General features: G+C 59.0%; 1 protein-coding gene across 1 annotated transcript in view; it reads left to right on the top strand.

The window, feature by feature from the left end:
* The window catches only part of HMCN2 (hemicentin 2), a gene marked incomplete at both ends in the record, with an annotated part of 138,910 nt that overhangs the window by 87,266 nt on the left and 24,085 nt on the right, over positions 1 to 27,559 (top strand). The window contains 34 exons of the mRNA XM_080708870.1: positions 2,154 to 2,329; positions 2,700 to 2,796; positions 2,937 to 3,056; positions 3,298 to 3,459; positions 4,283 to 4,564; positions 5,003 to 5,170; positions 5,552 to 5,665; positions 6,191 to 6,277; positions 8,010 to 8,201; positions 9,946 to 10,119; positions 10,257 to 10,370; positions 10,795 to 10,937; positions 11,910 to 12,060; positions 13,386 to 13,619; positions 14,624 to 14,737; positions 14,980 to 15,167; positions 16,060 to 16,156; positions 16,823 to 16,984; positions 17,138 to 17,251; positions 17,792 to 17,994; positions 18,560 to 18,641; positions 20,341 to 20,472; positions 21,371 to 21,514; positions 21,604 to 21,763; positions 21,842 to 21,966; positions 22,120 to 22,303; positions 23,136 to 23,233; positions 23,675 to 23,941; positions 24,832 to 25,016; positions 25,416 to 25,497; positions 25,581 to 25,717; positions 25,910 to 26,051; positions 26,130 to 26,274; positions 27,294 to 27,421. Of these exons, the coding sequence (XP_080564996.1) occupies positions 2,154 to 2,329; positions 2,700 to 2,796; positions 2,937 to 3,056; positions 3,298 to 3,459; positions 4,283 to 4,564; positions 5,003 to 5,170; positions 5,552 to 5,665; positions 6,191 to 6,277; positions 8,010 to 8,201; positions 9,946 to 10,119; positions 10,257 to 10,370; positions 10,795 to 10,937; positions 11,910 to 12,060; positions 13,386 to 13,619; positions 14,624 to 14,737; positions 14,980 to 15,167; positions 16,060 to 16,156; positions 16,823 to 16,984; positions 17,138 to 17,251; positions 17,792 to 17,994; positions 18,560 to 18,641; positions 20,341 to 20,472; positions 21,371 to 21,514; positions 21,604 to 21,763; positions 21,842 to 21,966; positions 22,120 to 22,303; positions 23,136 to 23,233; positions 23,675 to 23,941; positions 24,832 to 25,016; positions 25,416 to 25,497; positions 25,581 to 25,717; positions 25,910 to 26,051; positions 26,130 to 26,274; positions 27,294 to 27,421 (5,103 nt within the window). The remainder of the gene's footprint in view (positions 1 to 2,153; positions 2,330 to 2,699; positions 2,797 to 2,936; positions 3,057 to 3,297; positions 3,460 to 4,282; positions 4,565 to 5,002; positions 5,171 to 5,551; positions 5,666 to 6,190; positions 6,278 to 8,009; positions 8,202 to 9,945; positions 10,120 to 10,256; positions 10,371 to 10,794; positions 10,938 to 11,909; positions 12,061 to 13,385; positions 13,620 to 14,623; positions 14,738 to 14,979; positions 15,168 to 16,059; positions 16,157 to 16,822; positions 16,985 to 17,137; positions 17,252 to 17,791; positions 17,995 to 18,559; positions 18,642 to 20,340; positions 20,473 to 21,370; positions 21,515 to 21,603; positions 21,764 to 21,841; positions 21,967 to 22,119; positions 22,304 to 23,135; positions 23,234 to 23,674; positions 23,942 to 24,831; positions 25,017 to 25,415; positions 25,498 to 25,580; positions 25,718 to 25,909; positions 26,052 to 26,129; positions 26,275 to 27,293; positions 27,422 to 27,559) is intronic.

Here is a 27,559-nt window from a genome sequence, read left to right as displayed (position 1 = left end):
TAAAAAATAGGGCTGGGGTGTAGATCGGAGGTAGTGTGGGTCACCAGCCCACGCCTCCCTGGCCTTCAGCTGGTCACTGCTTCCTGGAGCCTCTACTTCTCCATCTGTAAAGTGGGGGAGAAGAGCCCTCCCCGGAAGGCTGCCTAGGGATCCACGAAGCGCCCTCTGCACCATGGCACCCTGCTGGTGCCGAGGTGCAAGTCTCTGAAGCTGGGTGTGGCGGCGCACGCTTGTAATCCCAGTACTTGGGAGACTCAGACAAGAGGATCACAGCTTCAAGGACAGCCTCAGCTACTTAGTGAGACCCTGTTTCAAAATAGAATAGAATAGAAGGCTGAGGGTATAGCTCAGAGGTAGGATGGGTTCAATCCCCAATACCGAAAAAAAAAAAAAAAAGGAGGAGGAGGAAAGAAAAAAGAGAAGAAAAGAAAAGAAAAGGAAAAGACATCACGCGTCCTGTGCCTGAGCGAGCTGCCTGTGCGGGAGTGCTCCAAGTGAGCTGTGCGGGAGTGCTCCAGGCAGGGACTTCCCTCATCCCCAGTTACAGATGGAACCAAGGCCCAGGGCCTCCTAGGGCCAGCGAGTGCAGGACGCGGGTCCCTGCTCAGGGCTCCGACTCTAGACCCTCGTGTTCTTAATTGCTAAGCTGTTTTGGTTATGTTTGTCTCAGAGAGAAACTTGTTTGGGAACTTGATTTTTTTTAAAAAAAGCGTTTTTTAAATTTTTGTTACTGGGCATTGAACCCAGGGACTTTCTACCTCTGCGCTACACCACCAGTCATCTCTTTTTATTTTTTATTTTGAAACAAGGTCTTGCTAAGTTGCCGAGGCTGGCTTCAAACCTACAATCCTGTCTCAGCCTCCCAGTGCTGGGATTACAGGTGTGAGCCACTGTGCCCAGTAATAAAAAACAACAACAACAAAAATTAATGGGAATTTTTTTGTGTGTGTATGATACTGAGATTGAACTCAGAGACATTCTACCTTCAAGCTACACAGCCAGCCTGATTTTTTATTTCTTATTTGGAAACAGGGTCTCGCTAGGTTGATGAGAGTCTTACTACTTGCTGAGGCTGTCCTCAAACCTATGACTTTCCTGTCTCAGCCTCCTAAGTACTGGAATTGTAGGCATGCACCACCATGCCCAGATATATAGAAAACTTTAAAAAATAAAATATGATGGAAGCTGGGCATGATGGCACACACCTGTAATCCTAGAGGTACCATGGAATTTTTTTGTGTGTGTGTGTGGTGGTACTGGGGTTCCTGGAAGCCCTTCTATCTCCAGGCTACACTCCCAGACCTATTTTATATTTTTATTTGGAAACAGGGTCTTCTAAGCCAGCACGCGCAGCTGGCTTCAAACCTGCACCATCCTCCTGTCTCCGCCTCCCAAGCGCGGGAATTACAAGCGTGCGCCACCACGCCCGGCTGGAATTTTTTTTTTTAATTCAGAAATCGTTATAGATCTCTGTGGATTCACAGAGGGGTGATGCAGACACCTGAGCACCCTGCCCCTCCCCTCCACGGTAGTGTAAGGCCCTAGTGACAAGAGAGACCATGTTTGGCCCAGCTGTGTTAAACGTAGACCAATGTCCTGCTCCCCTACGGTAAACGCAGCAAGCATAGCCCATCTTCCACGTTCGGTTGGTACGCTCTTTCTCCGTTCCTGGGACATCGGCCTGGGCACAACAGAAGCATCTTTTTTTTTTTTTTTGTAGTACTGGGGATGGATCCCAGGGACATTCTACCTCCGAGCTACACCCCCAGCCCGATTTTTTATTCTTTATTTTGAAACAGGGTCTCACTGAGTTGCAAAGGACCTCACTAAGTAGCCGAGGCTGTCCACAACCTGCGATCCTCCTGTCTCAGCCTCCCGAATGCTGGGATTACAAGCGTGCGCCACCACGCCCGGCCCATGGTAGCGTTTTAAGAACCTCAGGACAGTGTTGCACAGGGCCGTGCCCACTGTTCCAGTCGCCCCAGCTTACCTAGTGAGGGTCCCCCTCTAGAAGCAGGGCCATGGGGAGTGGAGGAGGGAGCGGCGGGGAGCCAGGGCAGCCGCATCCTAACCATGGCTCCCTGCGGTTTGTTCCCGGCTGCGGGAATGGCCAGACCTGTCCTGAAAGCCCCTCTCTGACCCGCCCTCTGCAGTGCCCCCCAGCATCCTTGGAGAAGAGCTGAATGTGTCCGTCCTGGCCAACCAGTCAGTGACCCTGGAGTGCCTCAGCCACGCTGTGCCCCCTCCTGTGCTGAGCTGGCGAAAGGACGGGAGGCCCCTGGCCCCGCGGCCTGGCGTCCGCCTCTCCGCAGACAAGGCCTTGCTAGAGGTGTGTGGCTGCCCAGCCGACCGACCAGGCCTCCGCCCAGAGAGGAGCTTGTGGGCGACCCAGCCCCCCAAGAGTATCCATTCAGCTCAACGTGACCAGAGAGGCCTCTCGGGAGGCAGGGAAGAGAGCCCCATAACTAGGGTCCTCTCTGATAAACTGGTTGGGTCTTGTGATAGGGCCCTTCCCAAGTTTGAGCACTGGGTCAGGCCCCTGCAGGCTCTGGCTTCCAGAAACTTCCTGGTGCTGTGGACGGCTCCGGTGCCATTGGCCTTGTGTCCAGGCAGGAGGCTGGGGCTCAAGGTCACACAGACCGTGTGGGCCAGCCCTGTCTCTGTGGCCGTCCTGACTGGTGGCCTTTGCTCCCGGCCAGGTGGCCAGGGCAGAGGTGTGGGACGCTGGCCGCTACACCTGCGAGGCTCTGAACCAGGCCGGCCGCTCCGAGAAGCACTTCAGCCTCAACGTGTGGGGTGAGGGTCTCGGCCGTTCCCGCCGGCCCCAGGTCCCAGGGAGAGGCCGCCAGGGGGTTGTGGAGGCAGCCCTCCTCCGCCCTCCCTGGCTCCTGGGCGCGTCTCATCCTGTGCCACTCGCCCTTTCTGTTCTGACCCAGTGGCTCCCGTGTTCCCACCGAGGGAGACCCGCACCCTGACCGTGCGCGAGGGCCACCCCGCCAGGCTGTCCTGCCAATGTCGCGGTGTCCCGTTCCCCAAGATCTCCTGGAAGAAGGACGGTAGGACCACTGCTGCCCCCGCTGGGGCCACCCAGAGCTGCCAAGGGGGCGGGCTTACAGCAGGGGCTGCTGGGCACAGGGCGCCGCTCTCCGCCAGCATTCTGTGGCCCCTGGACAGGGCTGGACAGCGCCTCTCTCTGCCGTCAACATCACCTTCTTTAGTCCCGTTCGGCTCCGCCAGGGATCTCTGAGCCTCGTGGGGCATCTGTGTCTTGCAAAGGCTTTTCTCTGCTGCCCCCAGGTCAGCCCCTGCCAGGGGAGGGGCCTGGCCCGGAGCAGGCGTCGGCCGTGGGGAGGCTTCTGTACCTGAGCCAGGCCCAGCCAGCCCAGGAGGGCACCTACACCTGCGAGTGCAGCAACGTGGCCGGCAACAGCAGCCAGGACCAGCGGCTGGAGGTGCACGGTGAGGCACTGCGGGCAGGGGCGGGCAGGCGAGGGCGGCGGGGCAGACCCTCCCAGGGCCCAGCCAGGCACTGCGCGCACTTCACCGTCCGCCACGGACCAGCAACTCCAGGCTCCTAACTTAAGCACGGCCGAGGCCAGCCTGGGCTCTCCAAGCTCCCTAGAGGCCTAGGGGAGAAAAACACGTCTTGTAAGAAATGTCATTTTTCTATGCGGCCTCTAGATAGGCTGGAGATGATCTCCATTTACCTGTCCGGCAGTGATGGGCTAGCCCAGGCTGGTAAAGATCATGCTGGGAAATAAAGCCAAGGAACACAGTGCTCGGCAGCTCGGGAGAAACCCACTCACGGGATCCCCCGGCTCCTGGCCGGGTGTGTGAGCTCCAGGAGGCCTCTGGGCCAAGGAAGCAAACCTGCACACGTCCCCAAGGGCTGTGCTGTGAGCTTTCTCTGGCCAGATGCCCAGGGCAGGACAGGGGCTGTATTGTCCTGGTCCTGGTATAGAGATAGAAAGCCCAGAGAGGTGCGGATACCTGGCCAAAGCCACACAGCCAGGGAAAGGGAGAACACAACCTGGATGGGGCACCTGTCCCTGGAGGCCTGGCCGCGTGTGTGTGTGTGTGTGTGTGTGTGTGTGTGTGTGTGTGTGTTACTGCGGGTGGAACCCAGAGGCTTTCTACCTCCGGGCTATACTCCCAGACCTTTTTTATATTTTATTTGGAAACAGGGTCTCACTAAGTTGCTGAGAGCCTCAAGTGCGGAGATTACAAGCGTGCGTCACCACGCCTGGCTCTGGCCACTTTGGCTAACGCGCTTCCTCCCCAGTGCCCCCTCAGGTCTCCGGGGCCTGGGAGCCCCTCACACAGGTCTCCGTGGTCCAGGGCGGGGAGGCTGTTCTGGAGTGTAACGCCACAGGGAAGCCCCCGCCCGCGGTGACCTGGGAGCGGGAGGGCCGGCCCCTGGGCACCGAGCCCGGCCTGCGGCTGAGGAACCAGGGCCACAGCCTGCACGTGGAGCTGGCACACGCTGCCCACGCCGGGCACTACAGCTGCACGGCCGAGAACGCGGCTGGCAGGGCCGGGAGGCGGTTCGCGCTTTCTGTGCAGGGTAAGGGCCAGCGGCGGTCCTGGAGTGTGTTTCAGGTGAAGGCAGGGGTGGTGGAGGGTTTCAGGGCCCCAGGACCCGAGTTTGCCAGTTACCCAAGCCATAGAGGGTGGTGATTTCCATCACAAGCAGACCCCTTCCATGCCATGACCACTTCACCCACGATGCTGGGGCTCGCCTCTGTAACCCCAGCTCCCTCTCCCCACTCTTGCCTGCACCAGGCCCCGGACACGCCATCACATTCTTACTGGATCCTCTTGGCGATCCTCTGAGGGGTTGGGGAAACTGAGGCCTGAGTGTCTGCCTGGCCCCACGGCCCAGCCTGCAGCCACAGCCCCTCCCTCCTAGCCTCTCGGCTTCAGAGGCAGCCACTTCATCCAGTCCCCTGTGGGGCCACGGGGCCCCCATCTGCCTCCTGAATGTGGCTTCCGCTTTGGCCAGTGCCTCCGGAGCTTGTCGGAGATTCAGACGCGGTGACCAACGTCACTGCTGTCCTGCACGGCCCCTGGACGCTGCGCTGTGAGGCCACCGGGGTCCCAACCCCCACAGTCCGCTGGTTCCAGGAGGAGGAGCCCATCAGCCCCGGGGAAGACACCTACGTCCTGGCAGGTACCATCTACCCTCTGCACCTGGGCTCCTCTGGGAGGGGCTGGCTTGCCCTAGGGGGCCCTTGGGAGAAGAAGGCCTTTTACTGTCCTGATAGGATGGAACGGGGTCTGAACTGAACCGGGACTCTGTAACCCACGCCTGCGCCCTTAGTCCCAGCTCAGAGCAGTGGTGACCGGGCGCGGACCCCTCCTGCTGGAGCAGGTCCCGGGTTTCAATCCGGCGCGTGTCTGAAGTCCAGATGGCCCGTTAACTTGCTCACCTCTTGGGCCTGGGTGCCCAGCCGAGTACCAAGCACAGCGGGCGTCTATGGATGGTCCTGCTGTGTCTCCGGGCGGCGGGCGACAGGAGGCGCTCAGAGCCTGCGCCCCTCTCCCTCCGCAGGCGGCTGGATGCTGAGGGTGGCCCGGGCACAGGAGCGCCACAGGGGCCTCTACTCCTGCCTGGCGAGCAACCAGGCTGGGGAGGTGCGGAGGAACTTCAGCGTGGACGTCCTGGGTACGTAGCGGCCCCTCCTCCTGGGGGCCCGTGAGTCCCGCCTCTCCTCCCGGAGCTTCCGGGGTCTGGCAGGGATGGAGACATCACGCTTGGGGGTCTTCGCCTCACCCCAAATCTCTGTTCTCGAGCTGGGGTATGGCTCAGTGGTTGAGCACTTGCCTAGCTTGGGGCCTTGGGTTCCATCCGTAGCTCCCCCAAACACAGACAAACCTGTGTTCTGAGGCTGTCATGGAACTTTCCAGATGTGGCACAGACTAACCCAAAATGGAAGGGGGCAGACATTTTTAACATTCTCCACACTGCCGCCTCTTCCTGGAGCCTCATCCTAACAGCTCTGAGGCTTCCCCCAGAGAGCCACAAACATTTATTAGACTCACTGGCCAGCAGAAGCAGGCACAAGGGGTGGGGAAACTGAGGCAGGGGAAACAGAAGAGAGAGCCTGGGCTCCTGGCTTCCTGCTCTGTGATCGCGTGGCCTGGGTGGGCCAGCCCCGATCAGCAGCTGTCTTTTCCCTGCTTCTCCCAGTTCCTCCCAGTATTGAGACTGAGAGCCAGGAGGAGGTGGTCAAGGTGCCCGAGGGGCAGGCTGCCCAGCTGGCATGCAATGCCACAGGTGAGGCTGCACGGCATGGTGGGGCTGGGGGCCACCTGGGAGGGGAGGTGCCCCGGGGTCTGCCCACCAGCCAGCCCTGCCGCTCCCCACTGAGACTCTCCACATCCTGTCTTGGGACCATGTCGCTGCGTCATTGAGCTTGCCAGGACTACCATGGCCTGGCGACGTCTGAGCCCCTTAAGGACACTGCTCCTCATCACCATGGTTTCCCCAGTGTCTGGCAGAGGAGGGGCCCACGGATGCTTATGGGCTGAAGGACACATGAATGGATGATAGATTAATGAATCGATGGATGGATGGATAGATGGATGGATGGATGGATGATGGATGGATAGGCAGGTAAGTGGGTAAGAACCTGGATGGATAGATAGATGGATGAATGGATGATGGATGGGTGGATGGATGGATAACAGATGGATAGATGATGAATGGATGGATGGATAGATGGACGGATGGATGATAGATGGATGGATAGACAGGCAGGTAAGTGGGTAAGAACCTGGATGGATAGATAGATGGATGGATGGATGATGGATGGGTGGATGGATAGGCAGGTAAGTGGGTAAGAACCTGGATGGATAGATAGATGGATGGATGGGTGGATAGATGGATGGATAACAGATGGATAGATGATGAATGGATGGATGGATAGATGGATGGATGGATGATAGATGGATGATGGATGGATGATGGATGGGCAGGTAAGTGGGTAATAAAATGGATGGAACGCCGGGCGTGGTGGCGCACACTTATAATCCCTGCACTTGGGAGGCGGAGACAGGAGGATTGCGCAGGTTTGAAGCCAGCCGCGCTGGCTTAAGAGACCCTGTTTCCAAGTAAAGACGTATAAAAATAGGTCTGGGAGTGTAGCCTGGAGGTAGAAGGGTTTCCAGGAACCCCAGTACCACCACACACACACACAAAAAAATGGATGGATGGATGATGGATGAATGGGTGAATGGATTGGTGGATAGATGGATAGATGGTTGGTGTTTGGACAGATGGTAAGTAGGAAGATGGATGGATGAACAGATATTAGTTGGGTAGGCGGATAGATAGGTAGATGGCTGGGTGGATGGAGAGGCAGGTGAATGAATAGGTGAATGGATGGATGGATAAGTGGATGGATGGATAGATAGGTGGATAGATGGTATATGGACAGATATACAGGTGGATGGGTAGGTGGATGAGTGGGTGGATGATGAGAGGATAGATAGGTAAGTTGATGGGTGGGTGGACAGGTAGGTGGATGGATGGATGGATGAAAGGAATAATTTGCTTTTTTGTGGTACTGGGTATTGAACCCAGGGGCATTCTACCTCTGAGCTATTCCCCAGCCCAATTTTTTATTCTTTGAAATAGAGTCTCACTAGGTTGCAGAGGGCCTCACTAAGTAGCTGCGGTTGGCTGGGAACCTTCAATCCTCCTGTCTCAGCCTCCCAAGTACTAGGATGACAAGCACACGTCCAGCTCTGCCTAGCTCACATAATTCACGACCTTATTTTGCCAGTCTGTGCCATGGATGGATGGATATTTGAAAAGATATCCACTCCTTAGTGAGGAAAGGCACCCTAACCCAGAGCGGAGGCCCCAGCCTGGTGTCCGCTTGTCTCGGGCTGTGCGCTCCAGGCTGGAGCATCCGCGCCCCCTGCCCTGCCTGGGAGCAGCCTCCGGCCCCGAGGTCACCCTGCTCAAATACTGCCGACCTGCCCAGCTCCTCCTCTGCACGCAGGCCGCCCACCGCCCAGGGTCACGTGGTTCAAAGACGGCCAGCCCCTGGCGGGTGGAGATGCCCATCACACGTCCCCCGATGGAGCCCTCCTGTGGGTCCTGCGGGCCAACCTGTCCAGTGCCGGCCACTACTCCTGCGTCGCGGCCAATGCCGTGGGGGAGAAGACCAAGCACTTCCGGCTTAGCGTCCTGGGTGAGTTCGGGTCCCCTGGCCACCGCGGGTGCTGGTGTCTCCTCAGAGACAGAGCGTCTATTTTTTTTTCCTTCTCTTTTCTAAGTTTAAAGACAAAACAATAAAAATAATAGTGCTTCAGCTGAATCTTTATAGTCGCCCTAGGGCTTGGGAGATGTTTTTATCCCTGTGTCACTGATAAATTGTGTGTGTTTGTGTTGCTAGGAATTGAATCTGGGGGCATTCTACCTCCAAGCTATACTTCCAGCCCCTGTTTTTTATTCTATTTATTTATTTACTTACTTATTTGCAGTACTGGGGATGGAACCCAGGGGCATTCTACCTTTGAGCTACACCCCCAGCCCTATTTTTTATTCTTTATTTTGAAACAGGGTCTCACTAAGTTGCAGAGGGTCTCACTAAGTGGATGAGGCTGTCCGCAAACCACGATCCTCCTGTCTCAGCCTCCTGAATGCTGGGATTACAAGCGTGCGCCACCACGCTCTGCTCTATTCTTTATTTTATTTATTTTTATTTTTATTTTGCAGTACTGGGGATGGAACCCAGGGCATTCTCCCTTCAGGTGACACCCCCAGCCCTATTTTATTTTCTTTATTTTGAAATGGTCTCGCTGAGTTGCAAAGGGCCTCACTAAGTAGCTGAGGCTGGCCGCGAACCTGCGATCCTCCTGTCTCAGCCTCCCAAGTACTGGGATTACAAGTGTGGGCCACCACACCTGGCTCACTGATACACTTCTGAGGCTACAGAGATGGTGTGCCTTGTACCCAGGGTGGGGGCTTCACACCAAGTTTGTCTGTCCCTCAGGGAAACCGAGGCAGAAACTATTGAACACATAATCTCTCGTTAAGCTGGAGAAATCGAGAAAGGACCAGGTGAGAGGCTAGCTTCGTAAAGTCAGATGATAAGAAGGTCAGAGTACAAGGGAGAGTTCCCCACAGGGGCTGAAAGAGGAAACTGTAACACCAACGAGCCAGGTGTAGTGGCGCACACCTGTCGTCCCAGTACCTGGGAGGCTGAGACAAGAGGATCACAGGTTTGAGGCCAGCCTCAGCAACTTAGCAAGACCCTGTTTCAAAAAACTAATAATAATAAACCGGGCGTGGTGGCGCACGCTTGTCATCCCCGCGCTTGGGAGGCAGAGACAGGAGGATCGCGCAGGTTCGAAGCCAGCCGCGCGTGCTGGCATAGGAGACCCTGTTTCCAAATAAAAATGTAAAAGTAGGTCTGGGAGTGTAGCCCGGAGGTAGAAGGGCTTCCAGGAACCCCAGTACCACCACAAAAAAAACCCTAATAATAATAAAATAAAAAGGGCTGGGGGTGTAGCTCAGAGGTAGAATGCCCCTGGGTTCAAACCCTAGCACCAAAAAATTAAAAAGGCGAATGAAAACAGCAGAGGTTAAAAGCCCCCACGGGTCTCCCCAGCTCCGGGAGGGCTACAAGCTAAGACACAAGCAGATGGGGAGGCTCTGCTTGAATCCGTAAGACACACTAGGAATTGAATCTGCGCTGAGGAGCTATGGGGGAAACTGAGGCAGCAGTCGTACGGCTCGGCGGCAGAGAGCCTGCGCTCCGGGGCCTGGGCCCGAATGCGAGTCTGGCTGCACTGCGCAGGGGCCTCCCGGAGCCTCTGCCCCCGCCTGCGTAATGTAGGTCACACTAGCATCCAGGCTAAGCCCTGGGCGTCCAGAGTCTCCGCCCTCGGTCCAGGGGATCCCGGCTCACCAGCCCCCCACCCACCCCACAGTGGCTCCCAGCATCCTGGGGGTGACCGAGGACGGTGCAGATGAAGAGGTGACCGTGACCATCAGCAACCCCATCTCTCTGATCTGCGAGGCGCTGGCCTCCCCCTCCCCCAACATCACCTGGATGAAGGACGGGGCCCCGTTTGAGGCCTCCAAGAACATCCAGCTTCTCCCAGGTGCTGCTGTTGGGGGGTGGGGGGAGTGTGGTGACACGGGGCTGGGCCAAAGATCAGGGGAAGGACCCGGCGGCCCGAGGCCGGCAGATTGCAAAGCTGCAGCTGTGGGGTGACCCCGGCCACTGCCCCCCACGCAGGGACCCAGGGGCTGCAGATCCTGAATGCCCAGGAGGAAGACGCCGGCCAGTACACCTGCGTGGTCACCAACGAGCTTGGGGAGGCCGTGAAGAACTACCATGTGGAGGTCCTCAGTGAGTCCGGGCCCCGCAGGACGCCCCCGGCACCTTCCTGGGGCTCGCTTCCTCTGGGTGGCACCACTGTGGGGCCCCCCTCCCCCTCCCCAGGGTAGCGCTGAGGACGCTGGGGGGAGGGGGCAGCGGGTTAGGGTTGGGCCAGGTGTACCCCCAGCATCCCGGCTTCTGCTGAGGAGTGCTCAGCTCCAGCCCTGGACCCCAAAAGGACACCTGGAAGCCACCCCAGGAATCCCTCTGCCTCAGACTTGCCCTGTCCCAGAAGCACAGCACACTGTGCCCTAGGGCACCACCCCGAGTTGGCTTCCAGGGTCCCTGTCTCCACCCTCAGCAGCCGACTCCCGCTTCCGGGGCGGCCCAGGAGCAGGTGAGCGGGGTCTCTGCGCCCCTCCCTGGCCTGCCCCTCAGCCCTGTGGTCTTGTAGTTCCCCCCGCCATCTCCAAAGACGACCCCTCTGGGGAGCTCGGCGTGAAGGAGGTGAGGACCAAAGTCAACAGCACCCTGAGTCTGGAGTGCGAGTGCTGGGCCGTGCCCCCGCCCACCATCAGCTGGTACAAGGATGGGCGGGTGAGTGCCGCCCCGCCCCACCTGCTGTGTTTGGAACCTTCTGGAACAGACAGCCCAGAAAGTGCCTGAACCCCGACTGCCTGGGTCCTGCCCACTCTGTATTTTTAAGTAAGAAATCTAGTTCTCTTGGCCAGGCCCTGGGGTGCACACCTGTGATCTCAGCTGTTTAGGAGGCTGAGCAGGAGGATTGCAGGCTCAAGGTCAGACTGTGCAATTTAGCGAGACCCTGTTTCAAAATAAAAAATAAAAAGGTGGCCCGGTGTGGTGGTGCATGCTTGTAATCCCAGTACTTGGGAGGCTGAGCTACTTAGGCTCTACTTCAAAATAAAGAATAAAAAATAAGGCTGGAGGTGTAGCCCGGAGGTAGAAGGCCCCTGGGTTCCATCCCCAGGATCACAAAAAAAATAAAATAAAAAGGGCCGGGGTGTAGCTCAGTGGTAGCATGCCCCTGGGTCCAATCCCCAGTACAGAAAGAAAGAAATCCAATTCTTAGTAGGCAACAACTCTCACTAGCATCAAACTCTATTTTTACCTATTACTTCTCTTCCAATTTTTAAGTTATATGGATTTGGTTTAACAAAGCTGTCAGGGTGCTGCTATCGTTCCGTGGGGGAGCACTGGACATTGAACCCAGAGACATGCTCCCGCTGAGCTACACCTCCAGCCTTTTGTTTTTAAGAAATGTATTAGCCAGGCATGGTGGCACGCACCTGTAATCCTGGTACTTGGGAGGCTGAGGCAGGAGGATGCAGGTTGAAAACCAAACTCAGCGACTTAGTGAGATGTTTCAAAAAATAAAATAAGGCTGGGAGTGTAGTTGAGGAACAGAACATCCCTGGGTTCCATTCCCGGAAATTAGACAGACAGACAGACAGACAGACCGACGTTTATTAAAGTGTAAGTGCTCTGTCTTGGTGCTTTCTGCCCCTCCTTTCTGACCTCGCTCTCCCTCCTCCCTGCTGTCCTCCCCAGCCTGTGACCCCCAGCCAGCGGCTCCGCGTGCTGGGGGAGGGGCGGCTGCTCCAGATCCAGCCCACGCAGGTCTCCGATTCCGGCCGGTACCTGTGCGTGGCCACCAACCTGGCTGGCGAGGACGACCAGGATTTCAACGTGCTGGTCCAGGGTGCGTGTCTCCAGTGGGCAGGGCGGGTGTCGGGCAGTGCCCGCCAACAGGGTGGAGTGGAGGGGCTCCGCATGGCCACCAGGGGGCGCCACCTGCAGCCACCAGCTGGGGCCCTGGAGCCCAGGCCTGGCAGCCAGGATGCGGCTCCCGTGGTGAGGGCCCTCGCCGCACATGGCAGGGCTAGGCAGCAGAGCCTGGATGTGGTCCAGCTGAGCAGACACCACGCTCTTAAACCCTCGGGCAGGCACCTTTTGCTTTATGGATTTGCTTCCAAATGATCCAGGTTGAGAGCGGGGCGCATAGGGCTCATTATAACCTACTCTGCTTTTGTGAAGGAAGGGGGGCGGGAAATCGGAAGGAAAGAAAAAGGGAGATTGGGAGGCAGGGAGGCTGGGAGGCTGGGAGGCCAAGTTGAACAATTGACAGGCCAGGTGTTCTGCCAGCTGCTGGAGAGTGGCCGGGGGAGCAACGCCCTTTTCCATCTCTGGCACATCTGGCCCCAGACCCATCACCCACCGCGGCTCCGTGCAGGGGGCTCTGGGACCTAGGACGTCCCAGTGTCCTCTGGGCCTTAGTTTCATTCTTTGCAAAATGCAGATGACCTTGGGGCCCTTCCAGTTCTAAAGCAGGTAGTTTGTGCCTGCGCTCCCATCGACAATGCCGGCTCAAGTTTAGCATCCCGTTTCCTCCCGTGGAAAATAATTCCACGTTACATATTTTCCCGTGGGAAATGTTTCCACGTTACTTTGAGCTATCAAGTCCTGAGCCGTGCTGGGCAGGAACCTTCACCTAGGACTCAGCACAGCGTAGGTGCTCAGTAAGCACCAGCTGTGAGAAGGGAGGAAATTTAAAAACACTTCATCATAGCTGCCTCGTCATCCCAGCATCCGGGAGGCGGAGACTGGAGGATCGCGGTTCGCGGACAGACTCAGCGATTTAGTGAGGCCCTCTGCAACTCAGTGAGACCGTTTCAAAATAAAGAATAAAAAATAGGGCGGGGGATGTCGCTTGGAGGTCAAATGCCTCTAGGTTCCATCTCCAGACCTGCAAAAAAAAAAAAAAAAAAAAGAATAAAAAACATAGGGCTGGGCATGAAGCTCAGAGGTAGAATGCCCCTAGGTTCCATCCCCAGTACTACGAGAGAGAGAGAGAGAGAGAGAGAGAGAGAGAGAGAGAGAAGGGAGGAAGGAAGGAAGGAAGGAAGAAAAGAAAAGAAACGCCTCAATCCCAGGGAATCCTCAAAGGGCCGGGCCTCTCCTGGGGGCCCCAGCAGAGGTGCATTCCCAGCTGGCTGCATTTCCTAATGGCGTGGTCTCCCCTCCCAGTGCCCCCCATGTTCCAGAAGGTGGGCGATGCTGACACAGACTTCCAGATCCTGTCCCTCGAGGAGGAGGAGGGGGAGGAGGAGGCCCGCGGCGGTGTGACCCAGTACCGGGAGATCGTGGAGAACAACCCGGCCTACCTGTACTGCGACACTAATGCGGTCCCGCCCCCGGAGCTCACCTGGTACCGGGGAGATCAGCCCCTCTCAGCCGCCGACGGGGCCTCTGTGCTGCAAGGTAGGCCAGGCGGCAAGGGAAGGCCGGGCACCGCAGCTCCCCTGCGTCCTGCCTGCGGTGTGGCCTCGGCAGGGCGCACAGCCCCTCTGGACCGCGGTTGTGGTTTGTAATTGAAATGGTCATAAAAAGAGCACCTGCTCCCCCCAAAGGTAGAATCAGTCATCAGGGAGGTTCTTGCTGAGTTTTGAGGACCAGGTTGTGGTCAAAGCTCATGGCCCTGAGGATTTTTTTTTTTTTCATTTATACCTTTTTTTTTTTTTTTTTTTTTTTTGCGGATCTGGGGATGGAACCCAGGGGCATTCTACCTCTAAGCCACACCCCCTGCCCTATTTTTTTTTTATTCTTTATTTTGAAACCGGGTCTCACTGAGTTGCAGAGGGCCTCACTAAGTAGCTGAGGCTGTCTGTGAACCGCGATCCTCCAGGTCTCAGCCTCCCGAATGCTGGGATTACAAGTGTGCACCACCACGCCCGGCTCATTTATACCATTTTAAATATGTATATGTAGCTGGGTGTAGTGGCACACGCTTGTAATCCCCGCGCTTGGGAGGCGGAGACAGGAGGATCGCGCAGGTTCGAAGCCAGCCACGCTGGCGTAAGAGACCCTGTTTCCAAAAAAAAAAAAAAAATAGGTCTGGGAGTGTAGCCCGGAGGTAGAAGGTCTTCCAAGAACCCTAGTACCACACACACACACACACACACACACACACACACACACACACACCAACACAATACATATACAAATACGGATACATTTTGTGTGTGTGTGTGTGTGTGTGTGTGTGACCAGGGACTGAACCTAGAACTTTTCATTTAGAAATCACTGTCATGGCCGGGTATGGTGGCGCACAGGAGCTGTTGGCAGCATGTGAACTTAGTCTTTCCCTCGACCTAGAGGCCGGGCAGGGAGGCCAGTCCTCTCCACATCCCAGATGAGGCAGGGGGCTGCTGCGACATCCCAGGCCCCCTGCGAAGGAGCTCAGGCCCCTGCCCTTGTTCCCGCAGGCGGCCGGGTCCTGCAGATCCCCCTGGTGCGCGCAGAGGATGCCGGGAGATATTCGTGCAGGGCCTCCAACGAGGTGGGCGAAGACTGGCTGCACTACGAGCTGCGGGTGCTGAGTGAGCGGGCCGGGCTGGGGACAGGGACCCTCAGACCCTCAGGCCCACGAGGGCCTCCCCCGCGGGCCCCGGCCACACTCAGAGCTCCCGCCTGCGGCTCTGTGGCCAGGTTCCAAGTTGGTCCCTTCCCAGCTGTATGACCTGGACCGACGCACCACCCTCTCTGTGCCCCGTTTCTTTAGCTGCATCAGGCCCCAGGAGGGTCTGGATGCTCACCAATGCCCACCCTCTCCCCACCCCAGCCCCACCTGTGATCCCGGGGAACACAGAGGAGCTGGTGGAGGAGGTTACCGTCAACGCCAGCAGCACCGTCAGCCTCCAGTGCCCGGCCCTGGGCAACCCGGCACCCACCCTGTCATGGCTCCAGAATGGGCTGCCCCTCTCTCCGAGCCCGCGGCTGCAGATCCTGGAGGACGGGCAAGTCTTGCAGGTGAGGACGGGACCCCGGGAACCCAGGGCCGGGCATTATCTGGGCCCTGAGGCTCTTGTAGGAAAGCACGCTACGCACCCTGGGTTTCTGTAGCCAGCCAGCCAGTAGCCGGCACTTACCCTTGCGGGGTAAGTTCACAGAACAGAGATATTCAGCTGGGCGTGGTGGCGCACGCTTGTAATTCCAGCATTCGGGAGGCTGAGATGGGAGGATCACGGTTCGTGGACAGCCTCGGCTACTTAGCGAGGCCCTTTGCAACTCAGTGAGACCCTGTTTCAAAAATAAAAAGACTAAGCCGGGCGTGGTGGGCACGCTTGTCATCCCAGCATTCTGGAGGCTAAGACAGGAGGAGCGCAGTTCACTGACAGCCTCAGCTACTTAGTGAGGCCCTCTGCAATTCAGTGAGACCCTACTTCAAAATAAAGAATAAAAAAGGGGGCTGGGGCTGTAGCTTGGAGGTAGAATGCCCCTGGGTTCCATCCCCAGCCCCGCCCCCCCACAAAAAGAACCTAGATAATCAGGCCACCAGCAGGGTGGGTGTGCGCCTCACCCAGGGCCCGGCCTGGCCCAAGGCGGCCTTGCCCAGAGCCATGCCCACACGCAGGACTTAGGGCTCCCCTGACCACCTGTGTCTAGACCCAGGGCCACCTGGGATGCTGGAGGCCAGCACCACCCCATGCCAGCTCCACTTCAGTTTGCTACAGAGAGAATCCCCAGCCTCACCGCCCCCCGGGAATGTCCTGCCATGCCCCCAGATGGAGAGGACTTCCCAGGAGGGGCCCCTCTGGTCTCCAGGAGCTCCTGCTGCCTGCCGTGGGGTGGGAGGGGTCCTCAGCACAGCCGGGGGTGGGGAGCGGCGTCCTGGGGAGCCACCTGGCCTGGCCACCCACAGGTGTCCACGGCAGAGGTGGCTGACGCGGCCAGCTACATGTGCGTGGCTGAGAACCAGGCGGGCTCGGCAGAAAAGCTCTTCACCCTCAGAGTCCAAGGTGAGCGGCTCCTGCCTGGGCCCCGGGCCCTGTCTCTCCCTGAGGCGGCTTTGGGCCCCGTTCAGAGCTCAGGGATCCTAGCTCTGCCCCACCACACCCGGGGCAGAAAGCATCTGGGGTCCGTGATCACCACCGGGCCAATACCAGATGGTTAGAAGCAGCTTCCGAGGCAGCCAGGGAAGCCTTTCAGAGGCTGACAGCACCGTTATTGAGTGCTTACTGAGTACCTAACGTGAAGCTGGGTGCTTTTCCTGGGCCGAGTCCTTGGGCAGAGCTGGGGACACACCGGGTTCACGTCTAGGGTAATGTTCAGAGAGCTCACCCAGCTGGGGGTCTCACCACCCCCAGTCTGCGCCCTCTGCCTTCTTGACACAGATGTGGGGGCACTGTGGTCTCGGGGACGGGGGTCGGGTGGCGTTGAACACACAAAGTTCAACTCCAGCCTGAACTGATGTTTTAGCCGTGTGGCCTCTGGAGAGGCTCCCTCCCTCTCTGATCTCCAAGCCCCCGCGTGTCCCCGTGTGAGGTAGCTAGGTCCCAGAGGCCTCTGCAGAGGCACGGGGCGGAGCTCGGGAGCTCGGCGAAAGCCCACGGTGCGTCCCGGCTCCCCACTCCCCCGGCCCTGTACATTCTCAATCCTCTTCTTCCCCGCGGCCGTGGGGACAGTCCCACCACGAATCACAGGCTGGAACTCGGAGCAGGTCACCGCCGTCCTCAACAGCAGCGTCTCCCTCCCCTGCGACGTCCACGCTCACCCGAGCCCCGAGGTCACGTGGTACAAGGACAGCCAGGCCCTCTCCCTGGGCGAAGAGGTCTTCCTCCTGCCTGGTAGGTAAACTGAGGCCTGGGCCCAGCTCTGGCTCTGAAGCCACGTGGGGAGCCTGAGCTGCTTCCCCGGGGACAGGGTGGTGGGTCTGGGGGGATTTAGGATGGGGGAGGGGTGCGGCCCGGCTGCGGGTGCAAGGGGCTGACTCCCCACAGGCACCCACACGCTGCAGCTGGCCCGGGCACAGCCGTCGGACTCCGGGACGTACCTGTGCGAGGCCCTGAACACCGCCGGCAGAGACCAGAAGGCCGTGCGGCTTAGCGTGCTGGGTGCGTCCCGTCCCCACGCGTGCCCGTCCTTCCTAAGGGGGAGCTCTGGGGGCACCCTCTGGCACAGAGGCTGAGGCTGCAGTCTCGGGAGTTGGCTCCATGGGCATCTGAAACTCAGCTGGTGCTCACCCACCTGCTCTGTGGACTCGGGCAAGTCGCTCTCCTTCTCTGAGCCCCAGATCTGTCACCTGTAAGAATGAAATAATGAAATTGGAGCTCTGAGCCCGGTGTGCGGCTCGTGGTCACTTTGATGATGGCCCTGGTGGGGAGGGGGACAGTCAGGATGAACCCCAAGAACTAGGCCAGGAAGGGGCCCTCCCGAAGCCTGCAGCCTGTATAACCAGCGACCTTCAGAGCCACCGGGAGAGTCTTTGTAGCCCAGGGTCGGTCTATTTGTGCATGCTGGTGGGAGAGGGGGTCTGCATCAGTGAGCCAGTGGTGGGGGGCTGGGGAGACCCCCTTGCAGATCCCCAGGGGCCACTGAGCTGGGGCAGAGCCAGGGAGGACCAGGGAAGGCCTCACCGCCTCTCCTGCCCTCAGTCCCCCCGACCTTCAGTCGGGCCCTGAGCGGCCCCCAGGAGGCGGTCCTGGTGCGGGCCGGGGACACGGCTGTCCTGAGCTGTGAGACGGACTCGTTCCCGGAGCCGACCGTGACCTGGTACAAGGACCGGCAACCCCTGGCCCCGGCGCAGCGGACCCGGGCTCTGCAGGGTGGACAGAGGCTGGAGGTCCTGGCCTCCCAGGTGAGCGGCCCTGGGCATGTCACCTGCAACCCCGTGGGCCCGGGAGGCAGCCGAGTTGCTGCGTGGGGCCACTGCTTCCGTGTTCTGCGTAGCTCGCAGGCAGAGCTCTGGGAAAGATGCAGGACCAGGTTCTGCACCGACCCCCAGGATGCCCTGGAGCTGGTCCATTTCCCCTGCCTGCCTCAGTTTCCCCAGGATCTAGAGGCTTCCTCCAGGTCCTCTGTCTGCCTCTCCACCTTCTCTCTCTGGTATGGGTCAGACTCTCTCAAGAGCTGGTTGAGTGGACATTTGTTCTCCTTGGAAGCCAGTCAGGGCTCCTGCCTCCTGGCCAGTTCTGGCCCACAGGGGGTGGTCAGGCCCCAGAAGGGTGGGGGCTGGAGCTGGGCACTCACCTCCCATGGCCTCCTACTTCTCTTGTGAAAACCAGAGGCTTCCATCTCCATTGGCCCCCAGGCGGGCCGGGCTGACTTGGGGAGTCCCTGATCTGGAGGCTCCTGGAGCCTGGATGTTTTAGGCAGCCCAGGTACCCCATAAACACTGTCACCAAATGCTCTCCCTGTCCCAGGTGTCGGATAAAGGTATATACAGCTGTCAAGTCAGCAATGCAGCTGGGGAGGCCACGCGAACCTTCGTCCTCACTGTCCAGGGTAAGCTGAGCCCCGCCTGGCCAGTGGGGCTGGGAGCCTCCTGCACCCCTGGGGGCTGCCGGGGATGAGAACAGCAGTGTCTGGAAGAGGCGATGTCTCTGGGTGTTACGGGCTCAAGATCTGGAACTTAAAGACCAGGATTAGAGCTGGGCGTGGTGGTGCATGCCTGCATTCCCAGTACAGGGGAGGCTGAGACAGGAGGATCACAGGTTTGAGATCAGTCTCAACAATGTAGTGAGGCTCTCGGCAACCTAGCAAGATCATGTTTCAAAAAACAATAGGGCTTAGAATGTAGCTCAAAGTTAGAATGCACCTGGGTTTAATCCCTAGTACCACAAAAGAAAAAAAAAGTATTATTAGTAGGATTCAAATAGAGTCTGCCAGTGATCTGCTTTGTGAATCTTAATGGAGTGGCTTTGTACCTTTGAGCTCAGGCCTGTCTTCAGCACAAGGATCTGGGGAGGCACCTACCTGCTATAAGGTGCTGGGCACCTGAAAACTGGGGTGAAAGATCAGACCCTTGGGGGCCCAGGGCCATGTCACCTCCGTCCTGAGCCCTGCTGGTGCCCGTCCTGCCAGCCCAAGGATGGAACGTAGATAATACTTAATAGGACTCAATCAAGCTCAAGCTGGGCTGAAGAGAAACCTGTCTGGGAAGCTTGGCCAGGTTTCCTCGGAGTCAGATGTATATGTCAGAGAATACTCTTAGCTGTGTAACAAAGAGACCCCAAAATACAGTAGATTGAATGAGCGAGGTTTCCATCTGCGATGTGATAGCCCAGAAGTGAGCGGCGAAGTCGGTAGTCGCAAAACCCCATGTAGCTTCTCAGGGACCCAGGCTCCTTCCCTCTCCTTGCACCTCCGGCCTTGATCACATGGTTGAAGTGGGAACACACTGCATCCTATCCCCACCTGCAGGAAGCAGAAAAAAAAGCAGAAAGCAGAGGGCTAACACTTAGGCCAGCACACGTTGTATCTGTCCCTCCGGCTTGCCTTCCACAAGTGAGAGTCCAGGCGGCTGGCTGCAGCAGATGCAGGGGAAGGCTGGGAAGGGTAGCGGCTCCTGGCCCAGCCAGGTGCTCAGCTAAAACATGTCATGATAAGAAGGACAGGGTGCGGGGACACCAGGTGTGTGGGACGGATGGCAAAACCAGCAGCCTCCTGACCAGGTAAGCAACGGGTATACCCCATCCTGAGCCATACAGAACACAGTTCTTGAAAACCCCTATCAGGCTTGCTGCTCTAAGCTCACAGCCCCTTCTGACAGCCCTCTGTGAGTGGTGAAAAGTAGGGATGTCTGGTCTATGAAGACAAAGATGCTTCACCTGGAACCCGCTCCATGTTCCACTCTATGAAGGGCCTGCTCAGGTGCATGACTTCAGCCTGGTTGGACAGGAGTGCAGGGATTGATTGGTGATGTCTGTCCCGGCATAGGTGAGGAACAGCTAGTCCGTGAGCCATGCGTCCACCATCCTCAGGCCACGTGGACCCCTCCTAGGCTCTGCTTTGTCCATACTTTGAAATGTTGTTGCCTTTAGTTGCATTTGTGGATAAAGGAATCCCTGATTCACCAATGGCAGCAGAGCAGAAAAGTGAACTCCTAAGGACACGGAGGGGCTTCCCGGGCCCCCTGACCTGCCTGGGAGGAGGAAACTGGGAAGGGTGTCACGGGTCTGGGAATCTGACTTCTGTCTTGTAGTGCCCCCCACGTTTGAGAACCCCAAGACAGAGACAGTGAGCCAGGTGGCTGGGAGCCCCCTGGTCTTGACCTGCGACGTGTCAGGGGTCCCTGCACCCACCGTTACTTGGCTGAAGGACAGGATGCCCGTGGGTGAGTAGACGTGCCCTTCTCATCGTAGTGCAAAGTATTCCTTTATTCCATGCCACAACCACGCAGCAGAAGGAAGTCGTTGGTTCACGCTCTTTTAAAAGACTGAAGACTGAGCAGGGGTGTGCTGGTGCACACCTGTGACCCCAGTGTTTGGGAGGCTGAGACAGGAGGATCACAGGTCGGTGTCCAGCCTCAGCCACTCAGCGAGGCCCAACGCAACTTAGACCCTGTTTCAAAATAAAGAATAAAATAGGGCTGGGGGTGGAGCTCAGAGGTTCATCTTGGGCTCAATCCCCCGTACAAAGAAAAAAAAAAATCAAAGGCTGGCTTCCAGGGCGGCCTCTCCCCTGCTGTCCTTTAAGGTGACTCGCTGGTCCCTGGACTCCAAATGTCAGGACCTGCCCCTGCAGGGCCCTTGGAGCCCCCCTGGTGCCTGTGCCCTGGGTCACCCCACTACTTTGTGCAGGGCAGGGGGGGGGGCTCCCAAGCTCACAGCAAGACACAGGTGTCACTGAAAGGCAGCGGAGAACGCTGTGTGGGCGGCTGGCTGGTGTGGACAGATGGCCTGGGGGCAGGGGTGTGGTTGGAGAGAGTGGAGGGGCGCTCTCTGGGCAGCGACAGAGGTCCGGAGAGCCCCTGGTGACCCTGTGAGGTCAGTGAATGGCCGCTCACCTGGCCAGAGGTCATGATGGATGAGGGGTTGCTAAGAGCAGCAGGCCCAGGGCCCTAACGGGAATGGAGCCCTGGGGAGAGAGAGCCGTCCCCTGGGGAAGGAAATAGGAAGAGGGTGTCCACGGGACGGGCTGAGATGTATAGGAAGGGGCACCTGCCCCTCTGGGCCCAGTATCCCTGTGGGTGCAAGGCGGGTGGGACTCAAGGGCCCCCCTCCGTCCCGCAGAGAGCAATGCGGCGCTTGGCGTGGTCTCCCGGGGCAGCCGCCTCCAGCTGAGCCGCCTGCAGCCGGCGCAGGCGGGCACCTACTCGTGCGTGGCTGAGAATGCCCAGGCCGAGGCCCGCAAGGACTTCGCAGTGGCCGTGCTGGGTATGTCTGCGCCTCGCCACCCTCCCTGTTGCCCGGCCCCCAGCGCACCCCTCCCACCATCCGGGCCTCACCGCAGCCCCCCATGGCAGTGCCCCCCCGGATTTGGAGCTCGGGTACCGCGCAGGAGCACAGCGTGCTGGAAGGCCAGGAGCTGCGGCTGGACTGTGAGGCCAAGGGCCAGCCGCTGCCCGACGTGGCCTGGCTGAAGGACGGCGGCCCCCTGGGCCAGGGCGCGGGCCCCCACCTCCGGTAAGGCCGGGCTGTGCCCTCCCCGGCCGCGGGGCTGCTGTCCGCACGCAACTGCCTTCGGCAATTCCTCGCCTGCAGGTTCTACCTGGACGGTGGCTCCCTGGTGCTGAAGGGCCTGAAGGCCTCTGACTCGGGCGCCTACACCTGCGTGGCCCACAACCCGGCCGGCGAGGACGCCCAGCTGCACACGGTGAATGTGCTGGGTGAGTGGCGGGCACCTGGCAGCCCCGGAGCCAGGCCTGGGACGAGGCTCCTGGAAAACAAGACTCCTGGAGCCCGCAACTGTGATGGGTCCAGGTCTGGGGCCTCCTTCCCCAGGCCCCTTGTCACCTCTCCTTTCTCTCCGCCACCCTCAGTTCCTCCCACCATTGAGCAGGGGGCAGGCAGCACAGGAACCCTGCTGAGCAGGCCTGGGGAGCTGGTGACCATGGCGTGTCCTGTGCGGGGTTCCCCGCCCATCCACATGAGCTGGCTCAAGGATGGCCTGCCCCTTCCGCTGTCCCAGCGCACCCACCTCCATGGCTCTGGCCGCACCCTCAGGTAAGGGAGCACTGGCCACTGGGCAGCCCCTCGCAGGCCTCAGCATCCTCCCCCAGAGCTCTGGCTTAAAACGCTTCTGCAAGCTAATACACCTGTAACCCTAGTACTCAGGAGGCTGAGACAGGAGGATCATAGGTTCAGGGCCAACCTCAGCAACTTAGCAAGACCCTGTTTCAAGGGTGTGTGTGTATGTGTATATATGGAACCCAGGGGCATTCTACCTCCAAGCTATACCCCCTGTCCTATTTTTTTATTCTTTATTTTGAAACAGGATCTCACTAAGTTGCAGAGGGCCTCACTAAGTAGCTGAGGCTGTCCGCGGACCGCGGTCCTCCGGTCTCAGCCTCCCAAATGCTGGGATTACAAGTGTGTGTCACCATGTCCAACTAGTTTAAAAAAAAAAAAAGATTGAGGGTGTATCTCAGAGGTGGAACACCCCTGAATTCAATCACTAGTACCAGAAAAAGAAAGGAAAAGAGGAGAGAGGAAAAGAGAAAGGAAGGAAGGAGGGTAATCCCAGTACTTGGGAGGCTAATACAGGAGGATCACAGGATCGAGGCTAGTCTCAGCAACTTAGTGAAACTCTGTTTCAAAATTTAAAAAAATAAAATAGAGCTGAGGGTATAGTTTAGAGGTAGAATGCCCCTGGGTTCAATCCCAGAGGAAGGGAGGGAGAGAGGAAGGAAGGAAAGAAGGAAGAAAAAGAAAAAAAGAAAAAAAGGGGAGCTTTTCTACTCAGCTGGCCTCCTTTCTCTGCCTCCCCTCTCTTCTCCTCTCTCTCCTCCCTTCTTTCTCTCCCTCCCCCTCTGCCCTCGGGGGAGGATGGTCTCAGGATCTCCCAGGTGCAGCTGGCAGATTCGGGCACCTTCACGTGCGTGGCCGCGAGCCCCGCCGGCGTGGCCACCAGGAACGTCACCTTGCAGGTGCTCGGTATGAATCATGGCTGGCGCGTGGGCCCTTTGGCCTTGGTGGGTGGCCACCAAGGTCTGGGTGGACCAATGGCCGGCCACGGGGCCACAGTGCCGTCTTAGATCCCATGGTCACACCTTCATTTACCCCACAAGTGTGGCCGGGCACCCCCATGTGCCAGGGCCCTGCCAGGCGCCAGGGCAATCACCAAGCAGAGGGACCCTGACCCCAACTGTACAGGGGAAGGGGGGATGCTGTGGGCGTTCAGAGGAGGGCACCCTACCTGGCCTTGGGGGCCTGAGGAGGTGTCTGGCGCCCGTGAGGTCGAAGCCAAGTACTGGAGGTAAGAAATTGTCCAAGACAAGGTACCTGGTTACAGGAGCGGCCTGTGCGAAGGTCCTGGGGTGAGGGCTGCCTGTCATGGGCTGAAACGGTTCCTGCACACCCCTTGGCCGTCCACAGTGCCCCCAGTCCTGGAGCCGGCGGAGTTCCAGAGCGACATGGCGGTGGTCCGTGGCTCCCCAGTGGTCCTCCCCTGTGAGGCCCGGGGCAGCCCCCTGCCACTTGTGTCCTGGATGAAGAATGGGGAGCCCTTGTTGACCCAGAGCCTTGAGCAGGGGCCTGGCCTGCGGCTGGAGGCCGTGGGATCTGGCGATGTGGGGACCTATACCTGCGTGGCCGTGAGCGAGGCCGGGGAGGCCAGGCGGCGTTTCCAGCTGACCGTGATGGGTGAGTCCGCGGCCCTCTGTGCAGCTCCTCTGGGCTGGAGCGCTGTCCTGCAGAGGTTTGGGGCGATGCCTGGGAGCGGGGAAGGGCCAAGTTCTGGAGGGGTGATCCTTGTGCCGTCCTGCAGGGCTTAGTGGCGGGCACGTTTAATTCTCCCAGGCTGGGTTCCGCTCTCGTCCACCAAACCCTGCTGGACGAAGCCAAAACAAGAGTCACCAAAATAGGGAGCCCAAGGCCCAGCACAGCCTTGTGCAGCACTGGGCTGTATTCGAAAGATTTGCCTCACTGTGTGTCCCCAGGGTACCCCTGTGGGCTTGGGATTTTTGTTTTTTTTTTTTTGTTGTTTTTTCGCAGTATTGGGGACGGAACCCAGGGGCATTGTATCTCCAAGCTACATCCTCAGCCCCATTTTTTAGTCTTTTTTATTTTTACTTATTGTGGTGGTGCTAGGGATTGAACCCAGGGGCCTTCTACCTCCAAACTACACCCCCCCAGCCCTATTTTTTATTCTTTATTTTGAAGCAGGGTCTCACTGAGTTGCAAAGGGTCTAAGTAGCTGAGGCTGGCTGCGAACCACAATCCTCCAGGCTCAGACTCCCAAATGCTGGGAGTATAAGCGTGCGCCAACACGCCCTGCTCCTTATTGGTTTTAAGGCCCAAGTAATTGTGCCAAGAACACAGACTATTGCTGTTTCCAGACCTTCAGCATCCCTACACGCACGCACGCACGCACGCACGCACGCACGCACGCACGCACACGCACACACACTCTCTCTCTCTCCCTCTCTCTCTTTCTCTCTCTCCTCACCCCCTCTGCTGGTGCAGGAGGATGGGAAAGAGGAACCCAGCCTCCAGCACCCAGACCCCAGCTGACAGGGTGGGGTGTCTTGCAGATCCCCCCCACATTGAGGACGCGGGCCAGCCTGCAGCGCTGTCACTGACGGCCGGCACCCCCATGGAGCTCCTGTGCGATGCCCGTGGCCTCCCCCCGCCCACCATCACCTGGCACAAGGACGGGCAGGCCCTGGGCACGCAGGACGGCGGCCGCGGGCGGGTGCTCCGCGTGGAGGATGTGCAGGTGCTGGTACCCCACCCGCTGGGGGATGAGGCTGGGGGGCCCAGGGGAGGGGGCCGCAGCTTCCCCAGGGCCAGCAGAAGCTGGTGTGTGTGTGTGTGTGTGTGTGTGTGTGTGTGTGTGTAGGGGGAGGACTCATAGCACACAGCTCCTGTCCTGGCCAGAGGAGGGGCATGGCGCAGTCAGGGGGTCTTCCCAGAAGAGGCAGGCCTTGCACCAGCCCTAAAGCCAGAGTGAGATGGAAAGGGAGGTGGGCAGGAAATCCAGAGAGGGGCGCCTGGGCGGTGAGTGCCCTCTGCAGAGGCCAGAGTGTGAATTCTGGGTGCGTTGGAAGGAGCCCAGACCGGGAGGTGGGCGGCGGGCGGCGGGGGCCTGAGGCTGCTCGCCCCGCTCCCTGCACAGGTGGCCGACGCTGGGCTGTACACCTGCCTGGCCCAGAGCCCTGCGGGGGAAGCTGAGAAGACCTTCCGGGTCAAGGTGCAAGGTAGGGGCTCTGGGATGGAGGCCGGTGGAGGCAGATGGGGCCGGGTATGGACCCACCTCTCCTGGTGTCCTCCTGCACCCCAGCCCCTCCCAGCATTGTCGGGCCCCGCGGGCCCCGCTCCGTGGTGGGGCTGGCGCCGGGGCAGCTGGTGCTGGAGTGCTCGGTGGAAGCGGAGCCGGCGCCCGAGATCGAGTGGCACCGAGACGGCGTCCTGATGCAGGTGCGTGATGGGCTGCGGCCCAGGGCGCCGCCTGTCCCCAGTGGGTCCGTCCTCCAGGGCCAGGTTGCTCGCTCCCTTCAGAAATCTGGGTGAGGGTCTGGCCCGAAGGGGACAGAGCCCACCGTCCAGCCTCACAGGCTCCTTGACCCTCCTTGCCCGGTGCCCGCTCAGCGTCTCTCTGCCTGTCCGCAGGAGGACGCTCACACGCAGTTCCCAGAGCGGGGCAGGTTCCTCCAGCTGCAGGCCCTGAGCCCGGCCGACGGCGGGGACTACAGCTGCACAGCCCGCAACGCGGCGGGCAGCACCAGCGTGGCCTTCCGGGTGCAGATTCACAGTGAGTGTGGCCGCCCCGCCCGCCCACCCACCCGCCCGCAGAGCCACAGGCTCCCAGCCGCCCCCTCTGTGCCCCCAGCCGTGCCCACCATCCAGCCCGGACCGCCCGCCGTGAACGCCTCGGTGAACCAGACGGTCTTGCTGCCCTGCAGGGCCGACGGCGTGCCCCCGCCCCTCGTGAGCTGGCGGAAAGACGGGGCACCCCTGGATCCTGGGAACTCCAGGTTGGAGCTGAAAGGGCGGGTGTCCGGGAAAGTCTGGGGTATGGCTTTCCAAAAGAGAAATACCCCTCGGGTGGTTGGAGCAGAAGGGAGACTCTGTCCAGAGGACGTGGGAAGGCTCCATGGCCCCTCTTGCCCATCTCTGCTTCTTTGCTCTAAAAATAGGCTGTTGCTGCTGCTTTACAGTCCTACATCTTTTTGAGGCTGAGTGTGATAGACACGCACTGGCCCGCAGCACCCTGTAGGTTTCCCGCCAGATCCCACCCCACTCCCGCCTCCGCCCCGTTCATAAAGTTGAAATCAGTGTCGAGAGCTTCCCGAAAGCACACGGGAGAGTTTGGATTGTTACTTCATCACTCTCACTTCCCCTCTTCACTCCCTCCCCAGGCCCTTCCCCCTGCCCCACTGTCCCCCTCCTCATTTTTCTGAAGCCCCTGTGTCTCCTAATTTCTCTCTAGCTTCCACACAATGGGATTTTACTGTAAAGAATAAAATCATCTGTGCTTCCTGGGTATAAGGTTTCTTTCTCTCTCCCCTGCCGACGCGCTCCCCACACACCCCTGCGCTCCCCAACTTTTCAGCTCCTGGGCGCACACAGTCTGCAAAACCAGAAAAGCTCTCCGGGAATACCAAGTCCAGATCCCAGGGCAGAGAATGCCATTGGCCCAGCCTGAATGATGTGTCCATCCTCGGTCCAATCAACTGTGACTGGGGGCGGGATTATATAGGACAGCCAGGCCTATGGGGAGGCCGCTTCTCAGATCTGAGCCGTTCTGGAAGGCGTAGGGGGCCTCCAGCAGCCCCTCTCTCCATCTTTCTGATGATGGATTGGGTATGGGGAGCTGCACAGGACCGTGACCCCTAACCTCGGCCTCATGGGTGCCAGACTCTGGGTCCAGTAGCATTCTCTTGCTGGGAGAACCCGGGCAGAGAGGATGGTCTTGCTGGTGACACTCGGTGGTCCAGCCCCTCTCAGGGGTCCATGGCTGTGGTCTCCATGGCAATCCCTCTCTTGGTTCCAGGTTGGAGGTTCTGCCCGAGGGTTCCCTGCGGATCCAGCCAGTTATCGCCCAGGACGCCGGCCACTACCTCTGCCTGGCTGCCAACTCTGCCGGCTCCGATCGGCAAGGCCGCGACCTCGGGGTCTTCGGTAGGCAGACCGGGGAAGGGCACGCTCACCGCCTGGCACCCAGCCCTGTGCCGTCTAGTCTGTCTCTGCCCTCCCCGCTGCCAGGACCCAAGGCTGACAGTCTTCACATACTTTCTATCAATAGTGAAAAGTTTTGCT

The sequence above is a fragment of the Muscardinus avellanarius genome, assembly GCF_963383645.1.
Source record: "Muscardinus avellanarius genome assembly, chromosome: 13".
NCBI lineage: Eukaryota > Metazoa > Chordata > Mammalia > Rodentia > Gliridae > Muscardinus > Muscardinus avellanarius.
The sequence above is the reverse complement of the archived record's forward strand: the minus strand, read 5'-3'. Positions and strand labels throughout refer to the sequence as shown.